Genomic DNA, 22,594 nt, shown 5'->3' on the forward strand with positions numbered 1-22,594 from the left:
TCGAAGATGATATATGAAACCCAAATTGTATTACTGTATGTTATACATAATTATGATGTAGCATTACAAATAGAAAAGGTATATACCAGAAGAGTGTATATATGATTCTTAGTAAACTAACCCATATGATTGCATTACTCTCATTTACATTGTATAGTTAAGGATCAAACCCACTATCATGGGACCTAGCTAGCTGGTTTTAACAGCTAAATAGCAACTCTGAATAGCTCTTGTTTTTAGGTCTTTTCTGTGAATTAGAGGGCTCCATAAGATCAAACTTTAGGCTGGAGAGAAGTATTGCTTTGTGTTAGAATAGACAATTTCAATTCTCACTATGAAGATTAGACACAGATGTTGCTGGTTTTGTGAATAGGAGGAAAAGGCCTTATCATTGTACTCTGAACGAAGGCAATCATCTGCACACAAAACGTGTCATATGTCAAGTAAAACATCTGATACATCAGAATATATAGGTCATGTTTTACTTTTACATATATTGTTCATGCTGTGTGGACTGCAAATCTTCAGTGTGTTTTATAATGTTAATCTTAAGAATAACACTCTAATCCATGCTATTAGTTGATAAAAGTACAAATTCTTACCGTTGCAAGCCCAATGCACATAATACTGAAGCCAGGGAAATAAAATGGTGCTCCTTCAGATAGGAATAAAGCTGGATAATAGGACAACTGGTTAGATTGGATTTCATTTATCGACTCAAAAGAAGAAAGAAGAAGAATAAAGATCCACATATGACATACCTGTCAAGGGACTAAAAATTAATGGAGAAATAATGTTGGCAAAGGAACTTAAGCCTGAAATGCATCCTTGAGCCTTTCCCTGATATGAGTTTCACTTGTTAAATAAGTTGTCAAAGAGTAGTCTAAATGTGGAGAACACTGAGCATAAAACGAAGGACCCTATTTGGTAGAACTACCTGTTCATTGGGTCCAACTTGTTTTGATGTAATGCTGCGTATCTGTGTCAGTCAGAAAATATCATTGTCATAGTTCTTCAACCAACAGCACATAGATTTGACCAAGATTAAAGTTAAAAAAACTTACACTTGGCTGCACTAAAACAACAAAAGCAGAAAACAGAGTAGCAGCATAAGGAACCTGCAGCAATATTTGAAAATGTCTTTTAACAACTTCATAAAGCAAAAGGTACTTAATATACATATTGAAGAAACATGTAATGAGACAGAGGTGTATAATATTTGATGCTAGTGGATTAGCCAGAGATGGATTACCCAAACTGACCAGGATATGCTGTAAAGAAATATCTGCATAAAATCAGAAAAGGGTCAGTCAACAATGTTTTTAAATGAATATGCTATGATCTCACCATCATCATTCAGATCATTCATTGACACAAGCAATCACAGGGTCATATGGAAAATATGGAAGAGTTGGAGCAAGGGGCGTACCTGCATAAAGGCCACAAAGAGCCCAATTGAAAGTAACTTTTCCTCTCCTATTACAGGTGCCAACATAGGCATGAAAAGCAGCTGCAGCATTCATAAATAGCAAAGGAGTACACTTAAAAGATGTGAAAAGGGGAAAAGGACATTAGGAATATGTGTGTGTGTGTGTGTGTGTGTATGCAGTAGAGTGTAACAGCACAAGGTTAGGTAGCTAGCCTGTGATATGGTCCCTGCTATCCCCACAATCAGCATTAGATCAGCAAACTGAGTTTTGTTGAAGTGAAAAAGAGCCTTAAAGAAGTACTGCATGGTATGGAAATTTCCCAAGTCAATATTAATAAGAGATTTCAAATGACATGTTTAACTGCACAAAAATGCACAAGGGCAGTGAAACATGTGAGTGTAAAATGTACCATTAATGAAGCTTGCATACCACCCTCTGCGAGACTCTGAAAGAAGGAAACAATTGCTGCTTGTGACAAGGTCTTACTGCAACACAGGGGTTTACAAGCTATAGTGTTAAATCAAGTCTATAAGACAATGAATATAATTTGTGGAAAAGAAAATGGCTCATTATCAGAAAATGGTCCAAATTTTGAAAAATGGTACTTGAACAAAGAATTCATCCAAACTTAACAGAACAGCTTAAACTTTTGGGACTAGTAATGGTAAAACTAATAATATCAATACAAACTCTTACCTACTCCTCAGTAAGCAAAACAAATCCCCTGCAGATGGAATCTTCCTAAATACTAGTGCCTTCTTCTCTGAGTAGTCATTATCTTCAATAACATCTTGTCCTCCCTTCAAGATTGGCTGTCTCAAACTATGATCCCCATCTGGCATGCTTTCCTTGAGAAAAATTCTCATGTAGATAACTGCCACCATTGATGCCAAGGCAGCAACCTAAATTAACCATACATGGATTAGAATCACAATTGGGTAGCCAAATTCGGAAGATCTAATTATAACTCTAATTAAAAGATTAATTCAAAGAAAGGCATTGCTAGAGGGTATGAAAACCTGAAATGTTGAAGCAGTGGAGAGGAAACGAGCTACTAAGGTTCCACATACAAATGAGGCAGATGCAAACCCAGAGAGAATTCCAAATGCAGATACTCGTTGCCTCTCTGATATGTTGTCAGCCTGAAACCATTTAAGGAAGTTGAATACATAGTTGATTTCAGCATGCAATTATATAAGAGCTCAAATTTCCCATTTCCAACTCCTCAAGTGTCACAACTAATGAAAAGTACACATCCAGAAAGATCACCATTTTTTTTTTTTGGCCAAGAAAGATCACCATTTGAACATTAATGTCAGGGGGAAAAAGGGTCATCATATATGGAAATTGGAAAGAAATTAAAAACTGAACCAAATTAAGTTACAATATATTTAAGATGCAAACACTAATTAATATTGCATTAGATCGACTAACTTGAAACATTTATAATATAAAAAATATAGTACATCTAGTATTACTTTTACCCGTACTAATATATACATATATAGACACTAATACTATCAAGTGGAAAGTGATATGGGTGGTGTGGGGCATGCATGCATGCACTACTTACCACATAAGCAAGAGCAAGGCAGTTGATGCTGCCTTCGGATACCATGGCAGTTATGGTCCTCAGCACGTAGTACGCATAAAAGAAGTTGGTCGCTTGGCTATACCCCAATATTACTATAAAATTAGAAAACAAATTAAGGCAGAAGATTAATTATTGCCACCCTTTTTCATCAAAATTAAAAAAAAAAAAAATCGAGGACAAAAAATGATAGACCACTTCACATCGATGTCAAATTGAAGTTCTTGCACACCCTTTTGTCACCACTAAACAGAACAATTCAAAAAGTAGCGGAATTAAAGTCTTTGATGTTAACATTTGACCAGTATTGCACGAAATATTGGGAAAGAAAAAACTACATGGGTCCGAAATCTCATAGACATTAGCTTTGGCAGAGGTGGAATCTGCTGAAATAGTGCCACGCTCTAAAAAGCTTAAATGGACATTGACGTATGGAAAGACGCATGCAGAAGAGCACTAAGGAAACACCAATCATTAAGTAAAAGGAATTTAATTAGAGGACGCAAAAGCACTACCACTGCAATACTCCAATATATGCCAACTGGGCATTTTGTGTAAAAAAAATTTAATAGATGTGAAACTCGTTTATGTGAATTTTGTATTTTATAAGTTGATTTCACCTCTATTAAACCCAGAAATTAAATAAAGATCATTTAAGATGTACAAAAATAATTATATTCATATTTCATACCCATTACCTAGTGGTATAATAGATAGTGTCATTGGCAGTGTGAGCAGAGACTTCCTCCCATACACGTCCGATAGATTCCCAATTAATGGGGTCATCACCAGCGTTCCCAATCCTATGATCTGCACCACACATCACATCATATATATATATATATATATAATGCATGGAAGAGACACCAATTAAAAGTTAATATTCCAATTAATTATTTGATACTTTGAAAAAGACTATCAGGGAAAGTGAAGTACTGAATTATTTTCTTAATTTAGACGAGAGATATTTAGTAGAGTTTGACATTTATATAAGCATGCATGGTGCCAGTAAGAAACTTCCCAATGAGGCCAACGAATGGAAAAAAACAAATAAATTAAATGGGTGTACACGTACAGTACATACGTGGAAAGAAACTGGCCATAATTCCAAGATGCAGGGCCTACCTTGTTAATTTGAACAAACTTTGAGAGTTTTGTTTGGTTGCTAGGAATGTGCAGGAAAATAAATTTGTTATTTTAAATGGATATAGAAGTAAGTTATTGAATGAACTGAAATGGGTAAGTGTCGTCCGAATGATAATATAAGCTTGAAGAGTTGAAGGTGTGGTTATGAATACCCAATTTGGTAGTTATGAAGACCATGAATACCCAATTTGGTAGTTATGAAGACCATGAATACCCAATTTGGTAGGTATGAAGTTTAGGTTTGGGAATGTATTCAGGGTTTGCAAGCTTCGATTTACGTACACACGTTTAATTAGGAGCTAGATGTTAGACGTACGTACTCAGTTAAGATAAAATCTAGCTAAGCTAGCAATCACAAAAATATACATATATATTACATTAACCCAAAAAAAGCAATAGAGTGGTAATTAAAATTAAGAACAAGTTATAACATATTCAGAAAATTAGTTTTTTTAATGATTTAGCAACATACCCAGAAAAAGTAATGAAGAAGTTCATATCACCGACATGCACATATGCATGTATGAAGGAGGGAAAGAGATAATATGTTCAAATGAATGTTATACATACTAAAATCAAATGTTAATTGGAGGGTCTTTTATACTTTTTAATAAAATCAAATGTTAATAAAATAAATAAATAAATAAATATTTTAATTTATGCATACCGCCTGTTGAAATCCAGAGAGGTAAATGGCCAGAGAGCACTGGTCTTGACCAGGGCAGAGTGCTGACATGGTGATATCGGTTATGGCCGGAATGACCATGAAGCTTGCAAACCCAGATAGGAACACTGTCACAAACAGATGCCTTAGTCCTCCAATACTCTCCTCCATCTCGATCACTACTCTTGCTCTTCAACCAACTGATCGATGCTATAACTAGCTAGCTACCTCTAGCTTTTAATCGATAATATATTAGTCAAACAAACATTTAAATTAAAGCTGGTTACGCTCAACTCGCTAGAGAAAGAAAAGGATGAGAGAGAGAGAGAGAGAGAGAGAGAGAGAGAGAGAGAGAGTAGTGGTAATGGTAGTGGTAATGGGAGTGTGGGCCGGGGTTACATGATGCAGGTGAAGGTGGAGATGTTTTTAACCGACCAATGACTAACAAAAGCCAAACTAAAGTGTGACAGGATACGTTGCTTCTAAATATGCTCTTCGATCTAAATTAAGATATAAAAATTGATCACTCAACTCATGAATTTATCAGAGTGCACTTTCTTCTTTTCTTTTTCTTACACTGAAAGAGATCGAATAGATGATTAACTTATTTTTTTTTAATATATGAGCTAAATTTAAATATTTCAATTCACTCATGTTAGACATAATTAAGCTTTGATTGGCCAAAGATCAGCCACTTCGAAAAAAATGGTATGTGGCATCAGAATTAAAGGTTTGGTAAGGCATCACAATTTCACAATTCAAAATTCAAGTGAGGTTATTATTCTAATGAATTTTTTTCAGTTAAAAATAAGAGATTAGAGAATGCATTGACAGCTGTGGGGATGTAGCTCAAATGGTAGAGCGCTCGCTTTGCATGCGAGAGGTACAGGGTTCGATCCCCTGCATCTCCACTCAAGTTGTTTTCTTATTTTGTTTCCAAGTCCGTTTTTAACTTTTTATAGAAATGAATATATTGACCATTCAACTAATGCGTCCCGTTTGAAGTCTGGGCAGACAAACAACACTACGGGCCGGCCTACTATACTGCTCCTAACGTGTAAACATTTGATTGAGAAGAAGAAGTCAAGAAACTCAACTGTTTAATCATTTTCGGGGATGCATATATGTTGATGTGACCACTTCCTTTACTCTTGTTTAATTTGATTTTTACTTTTAGTGTAGTTTCATGATTAGAATTGTTATTTTTATAAAAAAATTAATTAAATAAAAAATTATTTGATATTGTTGAGATAAATTTCATATTGAAAATGTGAGAGTCTTGCTAGTGGCTTATAAGGATTTAGACTATTTCTCTTATTGCCAATTAGTTTTAGGATGAATGTCTAGATTTCTTCATGGTATCAGAGCAGATTATCCACGTGATGCGCCTAATGGCCACACGTGCTTCCATGTCACCCAATATAAATTGTCCACGTGTTAGGCTTAAATGACCCCACACGTGCGGGGGTGTGTTGAGAGAAATCTCACATTGAAGATGTGAGGGTCTTGCTAGTGGCTTCTAAGAATTTGGGCTACTTCTCCCATTACCAATTGGTTTTAGGATGGATGACTAGATTCCTTCAGATCACTACAACAAATTTGACTTTTCATGACATTTAATTTATGGCGTTTTAAAAATCAATGTCATGAAAAGGCATTATTATGACGTTTTAAAATAAAACGCCATGGAATACAACATATAAGCTGTTAATCATGACAATCAAGCAAAAATGTCATTGAATAATGAAACAATGACATAAATATTGTGCCATAAAAATTAAAAAATGAGATGGCGTTTCTTCAACGTCATGGATACTTTGACTAAACCATGACAATGGAGAAATGTCATAAACTTGAATTCTAGGGCACTCTTTCAACGCCATGAAAAATCTGGTGAATTAAAAAAATTTTAGTCCAAAATATTTGCCTCCAACGGGCGGGATAAAAAATTTTCGCGGAAAAACGAGCCTCACCTACCACCAGACTCAGCCACACACTAAACCTCCACTCTCTCTGTCTGGGTTATCATTTCTATCTAAATCTTCACCCAGCATCGATCATTTCTGCGAGCTTGCTTCAGCCCCCCCCTCGGCTCTCTCCCCTCAACCCAGCCCCTCCCCGCCCCTCACCCAGCCCCTGCTCGCTTGTTGTCACACATGTTGAAGAAAGGGTTGGAACCCTATAGAGAATGAAGAGGAGCCAAGGTGTTTCTCAGACGATTTCATCTTCACTGTTTCTCTGAAACTCTCACAGTAAGCTCCCAAAACTTTGAATTGTGAATGGTGTTGGAATCCCTAAATTTGGGGTTTTTTTTTTTCTTGAACGTGTTTGATTTCTGAATGTTTTATGATTTCTGATTTCTAAATGTTTTCTGATTTCTGATTGTAAAACAATACCGTCATCGAAGCATTTCCTGATATTGCGTCCAGAAGTAGTGCAAGACGATCTACGACGACCTCGTTTAAGTCAAGGTTGGTTTGTTTGGTTGAGTTTTTGGCTTTATTTTTCTCTGGTCTTTGAGTTGTATTGGTTTTGGGAATCTAGGTTTTTGTTGTGATAAACCTTTTTGAAGGTTTTGATGATTTATGGGTTTTAATTGGGTTGGTGTATTAGGTGCCAAATCTCAATTTTAGTGCCCCATTTAGGTTCAGTTTCATCTTGAAGCTCTGGTTCTCATTATTGGCGAACCTCTGAGTGTAAAATAAGCTGTAAGTTATTTGAGTTAATGCTAATGCGTCTGCGGTTATACATTTCTCTTACAACTCTAATTTATTTCACAACAACAATGTTCTTTGCTTTGTGTTTGTCTTTCAATGCCGAGCAAGTAGATTAGCAGTCTATTGTTTGTCAAATTGTATATTCTTTGGACTAAAGAACTTGAGACAATTTGTTCTGCTATTGTGCTAAATATATATATACAAAGTTGTTGTACAAATTCATGTGTGTGATTGGAGGTTGTCTTATATCAATGTGTTATAATGGTTGGAATTACAGTCTATTCTAGGAGAAGATATATAAAGCAATAGCATTGATGAGAATTGTTATTGAGAGAAATGGGACTTAATATTCTGGATATTCATTTGTTAGCATAGGAGGGATACAAATTTCAATATTATAGGTTTGGTTTTAATTGTGATTGTCCAATAGGCAAGGCTTCCTTATTTTTCTGAAAAACATCATTCTGCAGCGAGTCTTACGTAAGTTTGGTATTTTATTTTTTCTCTTCCACCACCTTATTTTTCTGTAGAACATCTGAAGATTGGATGCCAACATGAAGCATTGAGACTTGTAGCACTCTATTGTCTCAGGAAATACAATATTTACAAGAATGCAATCATGGACAATTATTAGCAGTACATAAATCCAAGTAAGAGAATCTGTTGGCAATGTTTTAAATATTACACATGACTGAGATATGAATTTTAAACTATGACTCAGTTGAGCCGTCCTACATTAATCACCTGGAAAAATAGTTGATGGAGGAAAGAATGTAATAATTGTGGTAGGTTTAAATAGGAAACCCTTGGTTATAAATAGTAGGTGATCTCATTTGTTGATTTGGAGGCACTGCCCATTATTTTGGGTTAATTATATGTAAGTGTCCTGGAGGACTGGGAGAAGGGTGTGGGTAATTTTGGGGGACGGGGGATGCAAGGGGTTTCAACTAACATAAACATTGCAACTCATATAAGCCATTGATTAAATTGTTTCTTTTATTTTTGGATCATCTAATTGGTAGGGGACACCCAAGCATATGATATTGCACTCATTGGACAGTCATAAAAACTTTTCGATCTTCAACAAGAGCAAGGATATATTAGTTGGTGATGATTTATTTCTTAGATCTTTTTTTTTTTTATGTTTTTTCTTTTTGGTTTTTGTTTCTATTTCTTCATTTAGAACTCCTTTCTGGGAAAACAATGTTTGCATGTCTTCACAAGGTTATTGATGAACCATATTGTTATTAGACTTTTAAGTTTAGATTTAAAGTATTTATAAAGAATCCATAGCTTTGGGTACATACATGACAGGGAGAACTATCACCTGATATATAGTTGATGACCTAATATCAGTTGATGAGACCAATTTATTATTAGACCATCAATTTAGATATAAAGGCATGTTAGAGAATCAATAGGTTTAGGTTTAGGTGCATACAGCACCATTTGCATAATAAGCAGTGGTAACAAGGAGTTTCATTTTGGCCTCTTACACTAAATGATTTTCTGAAACCTAAAAGAGAAGGCATTTTACTTGCATGCAAAAAGTTAATAAGTGGATCATAAGTGTATTTCTTATTAGTGTGTGTATATATAATATGAATAAATATGAGTGTTGTCCTGTGCTGCAATTGAGGAATTTTATGTTATGGATTTAAGATTGCTGAAGCTTTCCATTATGTTTCTAGGTACAAATCCAAGTCTGTTGCTATAAAAATTATACAGCCAACCAGAACATCAGCTGTTTATCCTGAACGTAAGAAAAAATTTCAGAGGGAGGTTACATTGCTGTCAAAGGTGAAACATGAAAACGTCGTGAAGGTATGAAACTTATTTTATTAGATCATAGTTGTGGTAAATAGATGTGAGATGGATTGCTTCTGAATATGTTCTGCCCTGGCTGTAGTCAAGGTCTGGAACTTTAATTTGTGTAAATCATATGTTCTTAGTTTAAAAAAGCTTATTAAGGATGGATAAGAGTTGGACAACTTTTCCCAGGTTTCTCAAAATATCTAACTCCATAGATAGTTTAGGGACTTATTTAGAGTGGATAGTAATATATGTGTTTTTTCTTTCTTTGTAGGATTAGTCGGGAGTACCAAGAATTACAGAAATTTCAAGATTATTGAATTTTGGTTTGTATTAAATTAGAATTGCAATGCAAACATGTGGGTTATATTTTTCTTTATTGTTTCTTTCATTTTCGAAATGTAAACGCATTGACTGAGATTCACACTTTAGAAAGCATATAATAGTGAAATTTAACTTGCATCTACAGATCCGCAACACTTATATATACATCATGTTGCCTTGGACCAGATTGCTATAAAGTTTGGGTGCAAGACATTGTAGTTCCTCAAGTGCCATTGCTCATGAGTTCACGTGAATTTTTCATACTTGATGATGCTTTGGGAAGCATTGTTGCTTGGCCACACAAGTATTTTATAATGGACTGATGTTTGAGGTAATATCCAAAGACTTTGGTCCAGTTATGGCTTTCTATATTGTCAATCTTTAATTTTCTTGTTGTTAAGGTACAATATGAACGATGTGATTGTAGATCTAGAAGTAATTGCTAAGGACACTAACTAGTGGAAAAGGTTTAAGGGTGTGGTCATCAACTTTCTATAAAATTCAGCTTCCTGTTTCAAAATACAAAGAGATAAAGTTTATCTTTTTGGAAGATTATATAGTGATTCTTTCAATTGATATTGTACTATTTGTGAACATATTTGGAGAAAATTCCTTTGTCAAATTATATAGTAAAAAGGAAGAAAACAAAAAACAAAAGGAGAGGACACAAGTCTCTGCTTTTTGTGACTGTGAGGCAACTGCAGCCATGTGAGGTAGCTGCAGGCTGCTCTCTTTATATTATTAAATAAAACCTCTATTTTTTTGGTGAGGTTATTTAATTTTCAGTCATTTAGAATGTCTCACATACTCTGAAAATAAACCCAACTAGAAAATATATATCCCTGTTATGACAAAACATTAATTGAATGATATCTTGTCTAGATTGGAGAAATAGAATGGCCATAAGAGTTTAAGATCATCCTGGGACTTTCTGATCAGGAAAACCATGCATCTTGATCTTGACCAAATATTTAATTTTGTACAAGGTGCTAGGGAAGCATATATATTCATGTAGACATTTACTGCAGAGAAAAAAAAATATGTCTATAAATGTACGTATGTTATTGGATTTCCTCAATTTCTTAACAATTCTTCTTGCTTGGAAAAAATAACAAATTAATAGACATTTATTACATGAATACCTTAAGTTTGGTGATTCCCTATGCATCAAAATATAGGGTACCTATGAACTAAACGCTGTGTCTCTCTGATAATCAATTACACGCCAAGATGAGCCGACATCCAAATGTGAAATGGGCCCAGAGGTCTGATATAGTCTACATAACTATTGACTTGCTGGATGCTCAGGATGTGAAGCTTAAGCTGGAGCCTGAAGGAAAGTTTTTGTTCTCTGCTACCACTGGAACAGAGAAGACACCTTATGAAATTGACCTTGATCTCTATGACAAGGTTGATGTAAATGAGAGCAATGCTAGTGTTGGCTTGAGAAAAATTGTTTAACTAGTGAAAAAATCTGAGAATAAATGGTGGAGCAGATTGATAAAACAACAGGGAAAAGCTCCTGTGTTTCTGAAAGTTGATTGGGATAAATGGGTTGATGAAGATGAGGAGGAGGAGGTGCCAGAAGAGAAAGGAGGAGCTGGACCTGATATGGACTTTGGTGGCTTTGATTTCTCTAAGCTGAACATAGGTGGTGGCGGTGGCTTGAATCCTGATGCTCTTGGAAAGTTTGATGCAGAAGATGATGATAGTAGTAACACTGAAGATGAAATTATTGAACAAGCACCACCTGCTGCTGGGGAATCTGATGCCAAACCTCCTGTGGCTGCTGAACATAATTCAAAAGCCTCTGCCTGATGCAAAAGCTTTGAAGTGGCGGGTGCAATGCAAAGGTTGAAGGTTGAAGCCTTTCTTACAGCGTCTTAAGATGTTAAGGTATCCATGTTTTGACATGCAGTTGAATCTGGTTTACTGCCTGACATACAAACTTTGTTAATGCTTTGTTTCACCTTCACAAAAGTATTATTTTTGTTTCAAAAAAAAATATAGGGTACCTATTAAAAAACTCAATTAAGCTTAGGATTTCCTTTACAAGTCAAATAAAGCCTAAGAGTAACTGAAAATATTTGTTAGAAATACATTCTGATTGTCCATTTTTGAACATTTGAGTTATGAAAACGAAACAGAACTCAAATTAGAAATCAGAATTGTGGTGTTTGAATCAATAGCTGAACAATTTACGGCTTTTTTTGGTATGTCTATTTTCAAATGAATTAAGGATTGAAAGAGACTATTAATTTCTGACCAATACAAGTTTTATTATTTGAGATGGGTATGGTACTTTGGTTTGGTTTTGCTCAAATCAGAATTATGCACATTCCCCACACACACACTAGTCATTACTGTTTTTAGGGAAAAAATTGTAATGTTTAGTAGGACTTGGACTACTTTGGTGTTCATCTCCAAGTTTGCCCATCACCAGTGTATTAGCTGCAAAAGGGCTGAGCCTTAAGTCCCAAATTTATATGTGCTTGAGAATTGAGAATAGAAAGTAGGCCTGGAAAATCCCAAATTTATTTGTTTTGCTGGAAGACTTCAAACTCATAATTTATATCCTCTGCAACATCCTTGTATAATTTACTAGCTTTGATTAATTAAAGCTTTGCCTTGAGTTTAATCAGAGTTTATATCAACTGGGGATTTAGTTTTTCATACATTCATATGGCTAGTGACTTCATGAGCTTCATTTTTTTCATCCAAAAGCCTATTTGCTCACACTTGTTGTTATCATTGTCACTGCAGATCAAGAAGCAAAGAGTGGAATTATGTGCTCACACCTTCACAAGTAGTGCTACTTTTTGGACAGAATCATCCTCACTCAAATTACCACTAATAGGTTGCCTTTTGAGGTTATATATATGTGCTTTTTGGGTGTATGTACTAGCTAGAAACAATGTCTATTTTATTAAATGACATTTCATTATATGTATTAGGATTTCATTACTATATAATTATCCTTTTATTGTAATGGTAGAAAACCTTGAACAATTTGGTTGCCTTTAATGTGAATTCTAATTTGGTGTTATCATTCTTATTGGTTTATCTTTAGATTGCCATAATACATGCATTTGAAAAAAATTGATTAGTATTATTATTATTTTTTACAAATACACCCAATATTCCATGGCATCCATGTAAAGTCACCAAAAGCAATGACATTTCAAACATGGCAGAATTAGATGATCTAGGTCATCTAATGTTAAACTTTTTCATTGGCAATGTAAACAATGCCATAGAAAATCTTTTCATGACGTTTAAACCACGTCATTGAAACATTTTAACATGACATTTTTCAAGTGTCATTGTAGGCCCAATCTTTTCAATGGCGTTTAAATCATGCCATGTAAACGAAATTAGATGATAGCTACTGAAAGTCATCTAAAGTTAGCCATTTTAAATGACATTGGAATAACGCCATGGAAATGTTTTGCATGATATTGATCAAACGCCATATAATTGTACCCTTTCAATGGCGTTGAAGCCATGCCATGTAAATTCTTTAGATGACATATACTGAAAGTCGTCTTAAGTTAACCATTTTCAATGACAATTCATTAACGTCATGGAAAGTTTTTACATGACACGAATCAAATGCCATAGAAAGTGTGGAAGGATGACAATTTTTCAACGTCATGGAAACTGTTTAAGATGGCGTTTTCTGGGTGCCGTAGTAGGGTCACCCTTTCCATGGCACCGGTATCTAGGACGTGGCTTGCGGCGCCTGAAAAACGCCATGAAAACCCTTCCATGACGTTTTTCAAACGTCATGGAAAGGGTTTTTTGTTGTAGTGGATATAAGTTATATTTATTATCTAAAAAATAAATAATTTTGATTATAAAACTACGTTGCAAAATAAAAATATTAAAAAAAAAATTGAAGGTGAAGGTGAAAGTGAAGGTGAAGAAAAAAAGAGAAAAATAGCTGGCTATCATTCCTCAAAACAAAAGGATATGGTAATTAATGCTAGCTCTGCTCATATCATATGGTAAGGAGTCCCTCTTAATTCAGGTAGGAATTGCTCATTAAGGAGAAAAAAAAGAGTTAAGATATGTCAAATGATTAATTAGCTAGTAAATACGCATGGATTTTTTCTTGCATGTAAGGAAACCATTAAACATTTTTCTTTAAACTTGACGTGACAATCGGCCACAAACTCTTTGTTGATCTTTTAATATGGTAGTGCTTATATCCAAAATTATATTTTTTCATTTTTCATTTAACTATATATTTTAATATAATTATATAACCTTTAAAATGATATATAAAATTTTAATCTAAAACACTTACTCCTTAATCCAAAATTCTATATGTTTTTTTTTTTGTTCTCTCCATTTGTCTACCTCTCTATGTGTGGCATGGGACTAGCAAACTGCATGGGAGGATCGAAGAGTGTAAGCTTGAGGAGTGGCGAATTGAAGTGGAGAAGTACATGTGCTCCTCCTCTAGGTGTTAATTCCAATAGTTATATATTGAGTTAGAGTTCATGCGCAATTACAACAAAATATATGTATATATATGCTCATTCAAGTAAGGATGTCCTTACTTTAAGAAAAGTAAGAACATATTCTCTGTGTAATACCTGCCAATGCAGTTTAATGATCGGAACCGTTCATTTTTTAAGTTCCTTTTTAAGGGTTATCCCTGTAAAAAATCAGTTAAATCGTTGATTGTTTGATCATGCATCTAAACTGTGCAGACAAATACAATCCGTCAGATAAAATTAAAATAATGTTTGCTATAATAAACTGGTTAAATAATTTTTTATCTAGCTAATTTTTTTCAATGATGACTTTTAAATAATGTTCCAAAATATAGACGATTTCGAACATTAAATTTTTAGTTTAAAGAGGATATTATTACTTTTCTTAAAATAAGGACATTTTTAGTTTTTTACTCACTTGAAAATTTCCATACTTATATATATATAATTGTTGGTTGAGAATTTGAGATAAACTAATGATTAGAAATACAGACTATACACACGTACAGCTCACAGAACAGTAGCTTTGACATTCGATCTGCAGTTGAAGCAACCTTATATGAAAACTAAGCTAGCTATATATCTAGCTATATGCTACGTTGAAAACTGCTCACCAACTGTCTTTTTTTTTTGGCCAGGCTGCTCACCAACTTATTATATATACTGATATACATATATAGATTAATTCTCTTCATGAATAATATTAAATGATATGCGCACCTGTTTAATTACACACCATATTAATTTAATTCCAAGCAAGCAATTAGCTAACTCTCAGCCTCATCTTCAGCTCATATATACAAGAGCTTACTGTATAGATCGACCTCCCTTTAACGTGTGTACGCGTCCTTTTCATTCTCTCCAGCGCTACTATAGGCTTTGCATGTGACCTGTCACTGTCAACTTTCTCCGTACAAATAAATAAATTAATCAAGAATATAATGCATATATAAATTAATTAACGTATAGAATCTCACTCAAATTGCAAATAAACAAGTTGTTTTGTATGAAAAGTGAACCTCGATCGTTTATTAATCCAGGCTTGGTTAGAGACATTTGGGTCCCTGTTGACTTCAAAAATCACATCCAAAACCATTAGAAAATCTAGCTGGCCATGGGCAAAAACGTACTTTCCTACCAAAGTCAAATGCCGCCATATATTTTATTTAAAATTAAAACTTTCAGTTACAACCCCAGATGGCAGAAGCTACAAACCGAAATATAAAGCTCGAAGAAAAATGCATTTTCATTACCACAGAGGTTTAGAGTTGAAACCCACAAAAAAACAAACGCACAGATTTGGAAAGATGGAGATGATGAAGTCTGCATGGCCAAAGAGAGTGTTGAGGCACTGCAGGGCTCGGATTCACCAAAAGAAGAACATGACAAATATCAGAAGCAATGTGATAATGGTGGAGGCCATTGCAAGAGCAAACGGTGGTCATGATCATCATCATGAGGGTTTTAATGTTTCTCAGTCGACGACGACGATGACTACTCAGGAAAATGGGGTTGTGAGAATGAAGATTTTGGTAAGAAAGCAAGACGTGAAGCAAGTTCTGGAGCTGATGAACCCCAAGCTGGATGCTAAATATGAAGCATCTTCGTCGACTGTGGAACAGCGCATAAATCTTTTGCGGAAAAAGCAACTTATAAGAGCAAATTTAGCGAGGCAGAGCTGTCGCCAGAGTACTTCTTGGAGTCCTGCTCTGCAGAGCATCCCTGAATGAATTTAATTGGGATTCAATGCATGCAATGCATATATCCATATATATATATATATATATATATATATATTGCATGAACTATTTTATTTTCCAGTGTTAATTCGACTATGTTTAACGTGGCTTAATTACTGATTTATCAACTAAAACTGTAAATCATTCTCACGTTGTCATCTGAAAGTTTTTTTGTCTCAGATTACCACCTGTAATTTACATTTGTGTCCCATTTTATCTTGTTTCGTCAACAATTTTGTTAAAAATGCTTATCTGGCCGTTAATGCTAACATGGCGCGCTGGATGTGCACCATGTGTCACATCTTTTCTTGTATTTTTTGATTTTTTGATTTTTCTATTTTTATAAACTTTGAAAAATTAATTAAAAATAATTCCAAACTCAGAAAAATACATGGAAAATTCCTACAAACTCATCTTGACAAGTACTAATTTGCTATGGGGTCAAAATACCAATTTTCCCTCTAAAAATTTCCAGAAGGTTTGGGATATCCAAATTTATTTCTAGAAAATTAAAATACTCTAGACTCTTTAAAAATTTATAGAATAATCTCCCGAACTCCAAAAAATATAAGGTCTACACCGTTAGTCTTCTAAAAACTAACAATACATTTCTCGTGAACACTTGCTACCCAAAAGACCTCTTGGTATTAGACGAAAATAAATTTTCCTCTATAAAATAAATTCTAGAATTTCTATAAAGTCTCAAAATAATTCTCTAAAACAAGCTTTTGGTAATTTCCAAAATATTTTTGAGAATTCGTCCGAGATTTTAAGAAAATTCTAGAATTTATTTAATAGAGGGAAATTTATTTTAATTTTTTAGAAATAACTTTAGACTTTCCAATTTTTAGAGGGCAAATTGGTAATTTAACCCATAGTAAATTAGTGCTAATCAAGACGAGTCCGTAGGAATTTTTTGTGTATTTTTCTAAGTTCAGAGTTATTTTTAATTAATTTTCAAAGTTTATAAAAATAGGAAAAAAAAATCTAAAAATAAAAGCAAAAGATGTGACACGTGGCACACATCCAGCGAGCCCCATCAGCTTTTTTAACGAAGTTGTTGACGGAATAATATAAAATAGGATATGGATATAAGTTATAGGTAATAATCTGAGACAAAAAATCTTTCAGATGACAATGTGGGAATGAGTTACAGTTTTTAATAGTAAATCAATAATTAAGCTGTTTAACATTGATGTCACAGCACGTAAATTTTTTGCCCATACATATTAATTGTTGGAAATAATAAAACTCTCCTATTTTTGTTTGGTCAAAGAGGTGCATGAAACTATCCTTTTTCGTTCTATTTATAGTAGAGCACTAGATCGAGCTTGCTACAATATGCATATATAGCTTAACTCTTTTTTGGTGCCTGCATATGCTCAACTTTAATTGAGCAACAATTTACAAACGACCAATTGCTTAGCTAGCCAGTATCACTATAGTGATATTTTTCTTTTCAATATTAAAAGATGCATGTCTTAAGTTTGAATATTCTCTTCCTTATATCAATAAAGAAAACGTGAGTGACAATTTAACCAAAAAAAAAAAGGACAATAACCAATTTTGTCTTGTAGTTTAGCCTTTATTTCACTCGGGCCGGGTCTCCATAGTTTCAATTATTTCAATCATGCAAGTTCTCATAGTTTATATTTTTTTCAACCAAAATTCTCGTTGCATGTTTTGTCAATGCGCGGGAGTGTAATTGTTAGAATTCTATGAACGTTTTCCCCGTAAACCGGGGGGGGGGGGGGGGGGGGGCGGGGGGACGGGACTTACCTCATCTCGTTCTCATCTCATGATTTGAGTTCGAAATCGGTATGAGACGGGATAAGATGGAGGTTTTGGGATTATGGTATCATCTCATCCCGTACCAAACTGGTTTGGTACTATCCCGATCCCATACTAAAAAATAATAAAAATTGAATAATTAAATTTTTATTCAAGGTTCATCTTCAAATAATAATCTGTAAACATAATCTATTTTTATTCAACTATACAAACGGAACAAGAATTCAAGTAATAACTTGTTTTTATTCAAGATTGAAAATTCATCTTCAAGACTTCAACAATTCAATTATTCAACAATTCAATTATTCAACAATTCAAAATTCAAATAAACAACAATACAACATAAACTTCAACAATTCAAATATTCAAAGTTTCAAAGTTCAAACATAAACTCATAAATCAGTAAATCACAATTAAGCCTCATGGCTTATTTACCAAATCCAAACTAAAAAACATAATTAAGCTTTATAACTTATTACATCCCAAACTAAAAAAAAAAAAACTGAAAAACATAATTAAGCATATGGCTTATTACATCACAAACACAACAAACATAATTAAGCCTTATGACTTATTACATCTCAAACTCAGAAATTAGAATTAAGCCTTATGACTTATTACATCTCAAACTCATAAGTAATTGAAATCCAAAATACTTTCCCTTTGCTTTTGGATTTGAACTCTTCAAACTACAAGTGGCATCAATGGTAGTACTTGCATATTCTATACAAAATAATTTATAGCAATTAGTAACTTAGTCCATGAAACTTACAAAACAAATACAAGCTTACAAAGCAAACCAAGTAAAGTTTAAGATAATAAACAAAACATTACATGCTTCAACACTTTTATAAAATTTAAGTTCTTCAAGACAATGTTCATCTTCTAAATCCAAGTTAAAAAATGAATTGGGCTTAGTGATATTTGGGCCCATTAAATTAAATAATTAAATTTTAATTAATCGGTATGGGATGGGACCATCCCAGTATTGAACCTTCATGACCGATCATATCCCGTTTGAGATTGGTACGGTACGGTACGAGATCGGTATGAGATTGGAAAAAAAAAAAAAAACGGGATGAGACCAAACGATACGGAATGGCACAGAACGGAATGATTTCGGTATTTTCGGTCTTAATGCCCACCCCTACCGTAAACTTACAAAAGCTAATGTTGCACGTGGTTTCTATGTGCAAATTCCACCTAAAGTTTGAGTGGATTTTAATTTTGAACTTAATTGTAACAAAATATAAACAATGATGACATATAATTGAAAAAATTGAAACAGTAGGGACCTAAGTGAATAAGTACCAAACTACAGGTTGGTCATTTTCCCAATAAAGAAACAAACAAAAAGGGAGATAGGGCTGGCTTAGTAAGGCACCGTAAGTCACCAAAAATTGTATGCATTAATATTGTTATAGATATCTCAGTTAAATGAGCGGGTAAGAGAGGTTCGATTTATGGACCTCTTCTAATAATTTGGAGAGAAATAGTATTACAATAATAATTAGTTGGTATAGCTGTTTTTTTTTTTTTTTTTTTTTCAAATTAGTTGGTATTGTTAGATAATGCTTTGATAAGGTATTTAATTCAACAATTGAAGCCATCCAACCATTAAAATAGTTTAGGCGAGCATCCTCGTGATTAACTAGTATATACACAAGTTTATAGCCCAGCCTTCCACTTGAGTTGCTCTCTGAACTCTAAAATTTAATAAGCATTAAAATTAATCGGGCCTTTCGACCAAAAAACAATTAACCAGGCCCAACAATTTTGGGCCAACTCAACCCGTTACCGTTTATTAAAATTTATATGAATAATATTAAGGATTATATCATTAACCACATTTATATTATAGTACCATATGATATGATGCGACTTTCTAAAAAAAAAAAAAAAGAGAGAGAGAGAGAGAGAGAGAGAGAGAGAGAGAGAGGGTGTCTAGGAAGCCAACGTATGTGCTAATGTGCTATCATAAATGTACTACAAGTCTACAAGCACACTAGCATTTTCCAATTTATATATTTTAACAACGATGAAACGCAATTTAAACGTCATCAGCTATAACGGCTACTCTTCAATACCCGCGAAGAAGAGAAAGAGAGGGAGAAAGAGCAATCGAGAAGTCCCTTTTTCCATGACTAATGAATTGTAACGGCTATTTTTCCAGCGTCTAAATCCTCAAAACCATCCAAAAATGGCTGCAACTCTCGCTCACAACTATTACCTCTGCAACTCCACCCCCGCACCACCCAACCTTCTGCGGAAACGACGAGTCGCTGAGCCCAAAGCAAACCAAAGCCCCGACCCTCCAAGAACTCCCAAATCGGTTCGTAGCATTAGAAAACTAGTAAAGAATTCAAACACCTTGGTTGAACCCCACAACAGTTTACTCAAACAGGCTCTTCATGAGCACGTTGAATCTGGGTACATGGAGGATGCACTCTGGGTATTTGAAAAAATGAACCATTTAGATGCGTATTACTGGAATGTGATTATTAGAGGTCTCACGGGTAATGGGTTGTTCCGAGAGGCGATTGATTTTTATCGTAGAATGGAATGCGAAGGTGTCCGGGCTGATAATTATACGTACCCATTTGTAATCAAGGCGTGTGGTGGGTTGTTATCGTGGGATGAAGGACAAAAGATTCATGGGAAGTTGTTTAAAGTTGGGTTGGATTCGGATGTTTACGTGTGTAACTCACTTTGCGCTGCGTATGCGAAACTTGGCTGCATAGAGTGTGCAGAGAGAGTGTTTGAAGAAATGCCTGTGAAAGACTTGGTTTCTTGGAATTCTATGATTAGTGGGTATGTTGCTGTTGGGGATGGTTGGAGCTCGATGGTTTGTTTTCGAGAGATGCTGGTGCTTCGGATAAAGCCTGATAGATTCAGCATTATTGGTGCTCTTAATGCTTGTGCTTTTGAGCGTTTTCTCCAAACTGGGAAGGAAATCCATTGCCAAGTGCTTAAATGTATGCTTGAATTGGATGTCATGGTTCAGACCTCGCTTATTGATATGTACCACAAATGTGGTAGAGTGGACTATGCAGAGAGGTGGTTTGATAAGATTTCTCCCAAGAATGTTGTGGTTTGGAATGCAATGATTCAAGGATATGCCCTAAATTCTCATCCCATGGAGTCACTTTCTTGCTTGAAAAAGATGCAGGAGACTGATAACTTGAATCCTGATGCTATCACAATGATTAATGTGCTCCCCTCTTGCACACAAGTAGGAGCCCTATTGGAGGGTAAATCTGTCCATGGCTATGCCATTAGACAAGGATTTCTCCCCCATATCGTCTTGGAAACTGCTCTGATCGATTTGTACGGTGCCTGTGGTAGGATAAAATTGGCAGAATGTATATTTGGTCGACTGGCTGAAAAGAATTTGATAACTTGGAATACCATGATTTCTGCATATGTACAAAATGGACAGAACAGGGAAGCCTTGGAACTATTTCGGGACCTTTTAAGTAAACATATGGAACCAGATGCTATTACAATTTCAAGCATCCTACCTGCCTATTCTGAAGTAGCATCAGTAGGTGAGCGGAAGCAAATTCATGGTTATTTCTCAAAATTGGAGCACCATTCAAATACCTTTGTCTTGAATTCAACTGTTTACATGTATGCGAAATGTGGGGATCTAGGGATCGCACAACACATTTTTGATAGGATGACATTCAGGGATGTCAGTTCTTGGAACACTATAATTATGGCTTATGCCATTCATGGTTTTGGGAGAATATCCATTGAATTGTTCTCCAAAATGAGAGACAATGACATTCAACCCAATGAGAGCAGCTTTGTTTCCCTGTTAACAGCTTGTAGCATTTCTGGCATGGTCGACGAGGGTTGGAAATACTTTACCTCGATGAAAAGGGACTATGGTATTGATCCTGGAATAGAGCACTATGGTTGTATGCTTGATCTTCTTGGTCGATCAGGAAGTCTTGACCGAGCCAAGATATTTATTGAGGAAATGCCATTGGTTCCCACAGCCCGAATTTGGGGATCATTACTGACTGCAAGTAGAAACAACGGAAACATAGAACTAGCTGAACTTGCTGCTGAGCACATTTTATCCTTGGAACATGACAATACAGGGTGTTATGTCTTGCTTTCTAATATGTATGCTGAAGCCGGGAGGTGGGAAGATGTAGAACGGATTAAATCCCGTATGAGGCAAATAGGACTGGAGAAAACTGTTGGATGCAGCTTTGTTGAGACCAAATGTAGGCCTTACAGATTCATCAATCACGACACGTCCCACGTTGAAACTAACATGATATATGCTGCTTTAGATATAATGTTGAGGAAGATGGGAGAAGACAAATACGTTCATAGCATCACCAAGTTCAGACCGTTGGATTTGAAGAGAAAGAGAGCAAATTCTGCAGAGATTCACAGTGTAAGATTGGCAATTTGTTTTGGGTTGATCTCCACGAAGATCAGAAACCCTGTTGTTGTTAGGAAGAACACGAGAACATGTGAAGATTGCCATAGTGCTGCAAAGAAGATTTCACAGATTACCAAGAGAGAGATAATTGTGGGGGATTCTAAGGTCTTTCATCACTTCAGAGACGGGAAGTGCTCATGTGGTGATTATTGGTGACTAGTTATTTTGTAGAAACTTGGTGTATATAGAGTTATAGACAACATATTGTAAATCAGCTGCAATTCCACATTGAATATGTATTCTATAAACTAGTTTATAAGAAAGAGATGTTTAGACTGAAATGAAGTGGAAACGGTTTACACACTGAATCTTTTGATATGGTGAAGGGATGCTGGGTAGGTCACCATAAAGTGTCAAAATTGTCTCTGAGATTGTGGTCATGGCACATCACCACTTCTATTAACCATTTAATGAAA

General features: G+C 34.9%; 2 protein-coding genes, 1 non-coding gene and 1 pseudogene across 3 annotated transcripts; 3 read left to right on the plus strand and 1 right to left on the minus strand.

Annotated features, from left to right (window-relative positions):
- Nucleotides 1-14: 14 nt before the first annotated feature.
- Nucleotides 15-5,310, minus strand: LOC147276356 (uncharacterized). Its single transcript, XM_086253167.1, has 14 exons — nt 4,835-5,310; nt 3,720-3,831; nt 3,004-3,116; nt 2,450-2,572; nt 2,127-2,332; nt 1,840-1,915; nt 1,643-1,729; nt 1,430-1,510; nt 1,253-1,285; nt 1,065-1,118; nt 938-979; nt 762-840; nt 603-673; nt 15-416 (listed from the first exon to the last, which is right to left on the minus strand). Exons 1-14 carry the CDS (start codon nt 5,000-5,002, stop codon nt 342-344), a joined length of 1,320 nt encoding a protein of 439 aa, XP_086109293.1. The 5' UTR covers nt 5,003-5,310; the 3' UTR covers nt 15-341.
- A 359-nt stretch (nt 5,311-5,669) lies between these two features.
- TRNAA-UGC (transfer RNA alanine (anticodon UGC)) lies at nt 5,670-5,742 on the plus strand. Its single transcript has one exon. It is a non-coding gene; the product is annotated as a tRNA-Ala (tRNA).
- A 5,145-nt stretch (nt 5,743-10,887) lies between these two features.
- On the plus strand, nt 10,888-11,674 carry LOC147276358 (co-chaperone protein p23-1 pseudogene; annotated as a pseudogene).
- An 8,109-nt stretch (nt 11,675-19,783) lies between these two features.
- LOC147276359 (Tetratricopeptide repeat (TPR)-like superfamily protein) lies at nt 19,784-22,393 on the plus strand. Its single transcript, XM_086254978.1, has one exon. The coding sequence runs from the start codon at nt 19,917-19,919 to the stop codon at nt 22,332-22,334; it is 2,418 nt and encodes an 805-aa protein (XP_086111104.1). The 5' UTR covers nt 19,784-19,916; the 3' UTR covers nt 22,335-22,393.
- Nucleotides 22,394-22,594: the final 201 nt, after the last annotated feature.

This window comes from Dryas octopetala, chromosome 8, assembly GCF_963921425.1.
Source record: "Dryas octopetala chromosome 8, drDryOcto1.1, whole genome shotgun sequence".
NCBI lineage: Eukaryota > Viridiplantae > Streptophyta > Magnoliopsida > Rosales > Rosaceae > Dryas > Dryas octopetala.

Coding starts and splice junctions, on each gene's coding strand:
- LOC147276359 (XM_086254978.1), top strand. CDS start 19,917: ATGGCTGCAACTCTCGCTCACAACTATTACCTCTGCAACTCCACCCCC.
- LOC147276356 (XM_086253167.1), bottom strand. CDS start 5,002: ATGGAGGAGAGTATTGGAGGACTAAGGCATCTGTTTGTGACAGTGTTC. Junction 1,119..1,252: donor GCATATCCTGGTCAGTTTGG/GTAATCCATCTC, acceptor ATATTGCTGCAG/GTTCCTTATGCTGCTACTCT. Junction 980..1,064: donor TTGTTTTAGTGCAGCCAAGT/GTAAGTTTTTTT, acceptor TGACTGACACAG/ATACGCAGCATTACATCAAA.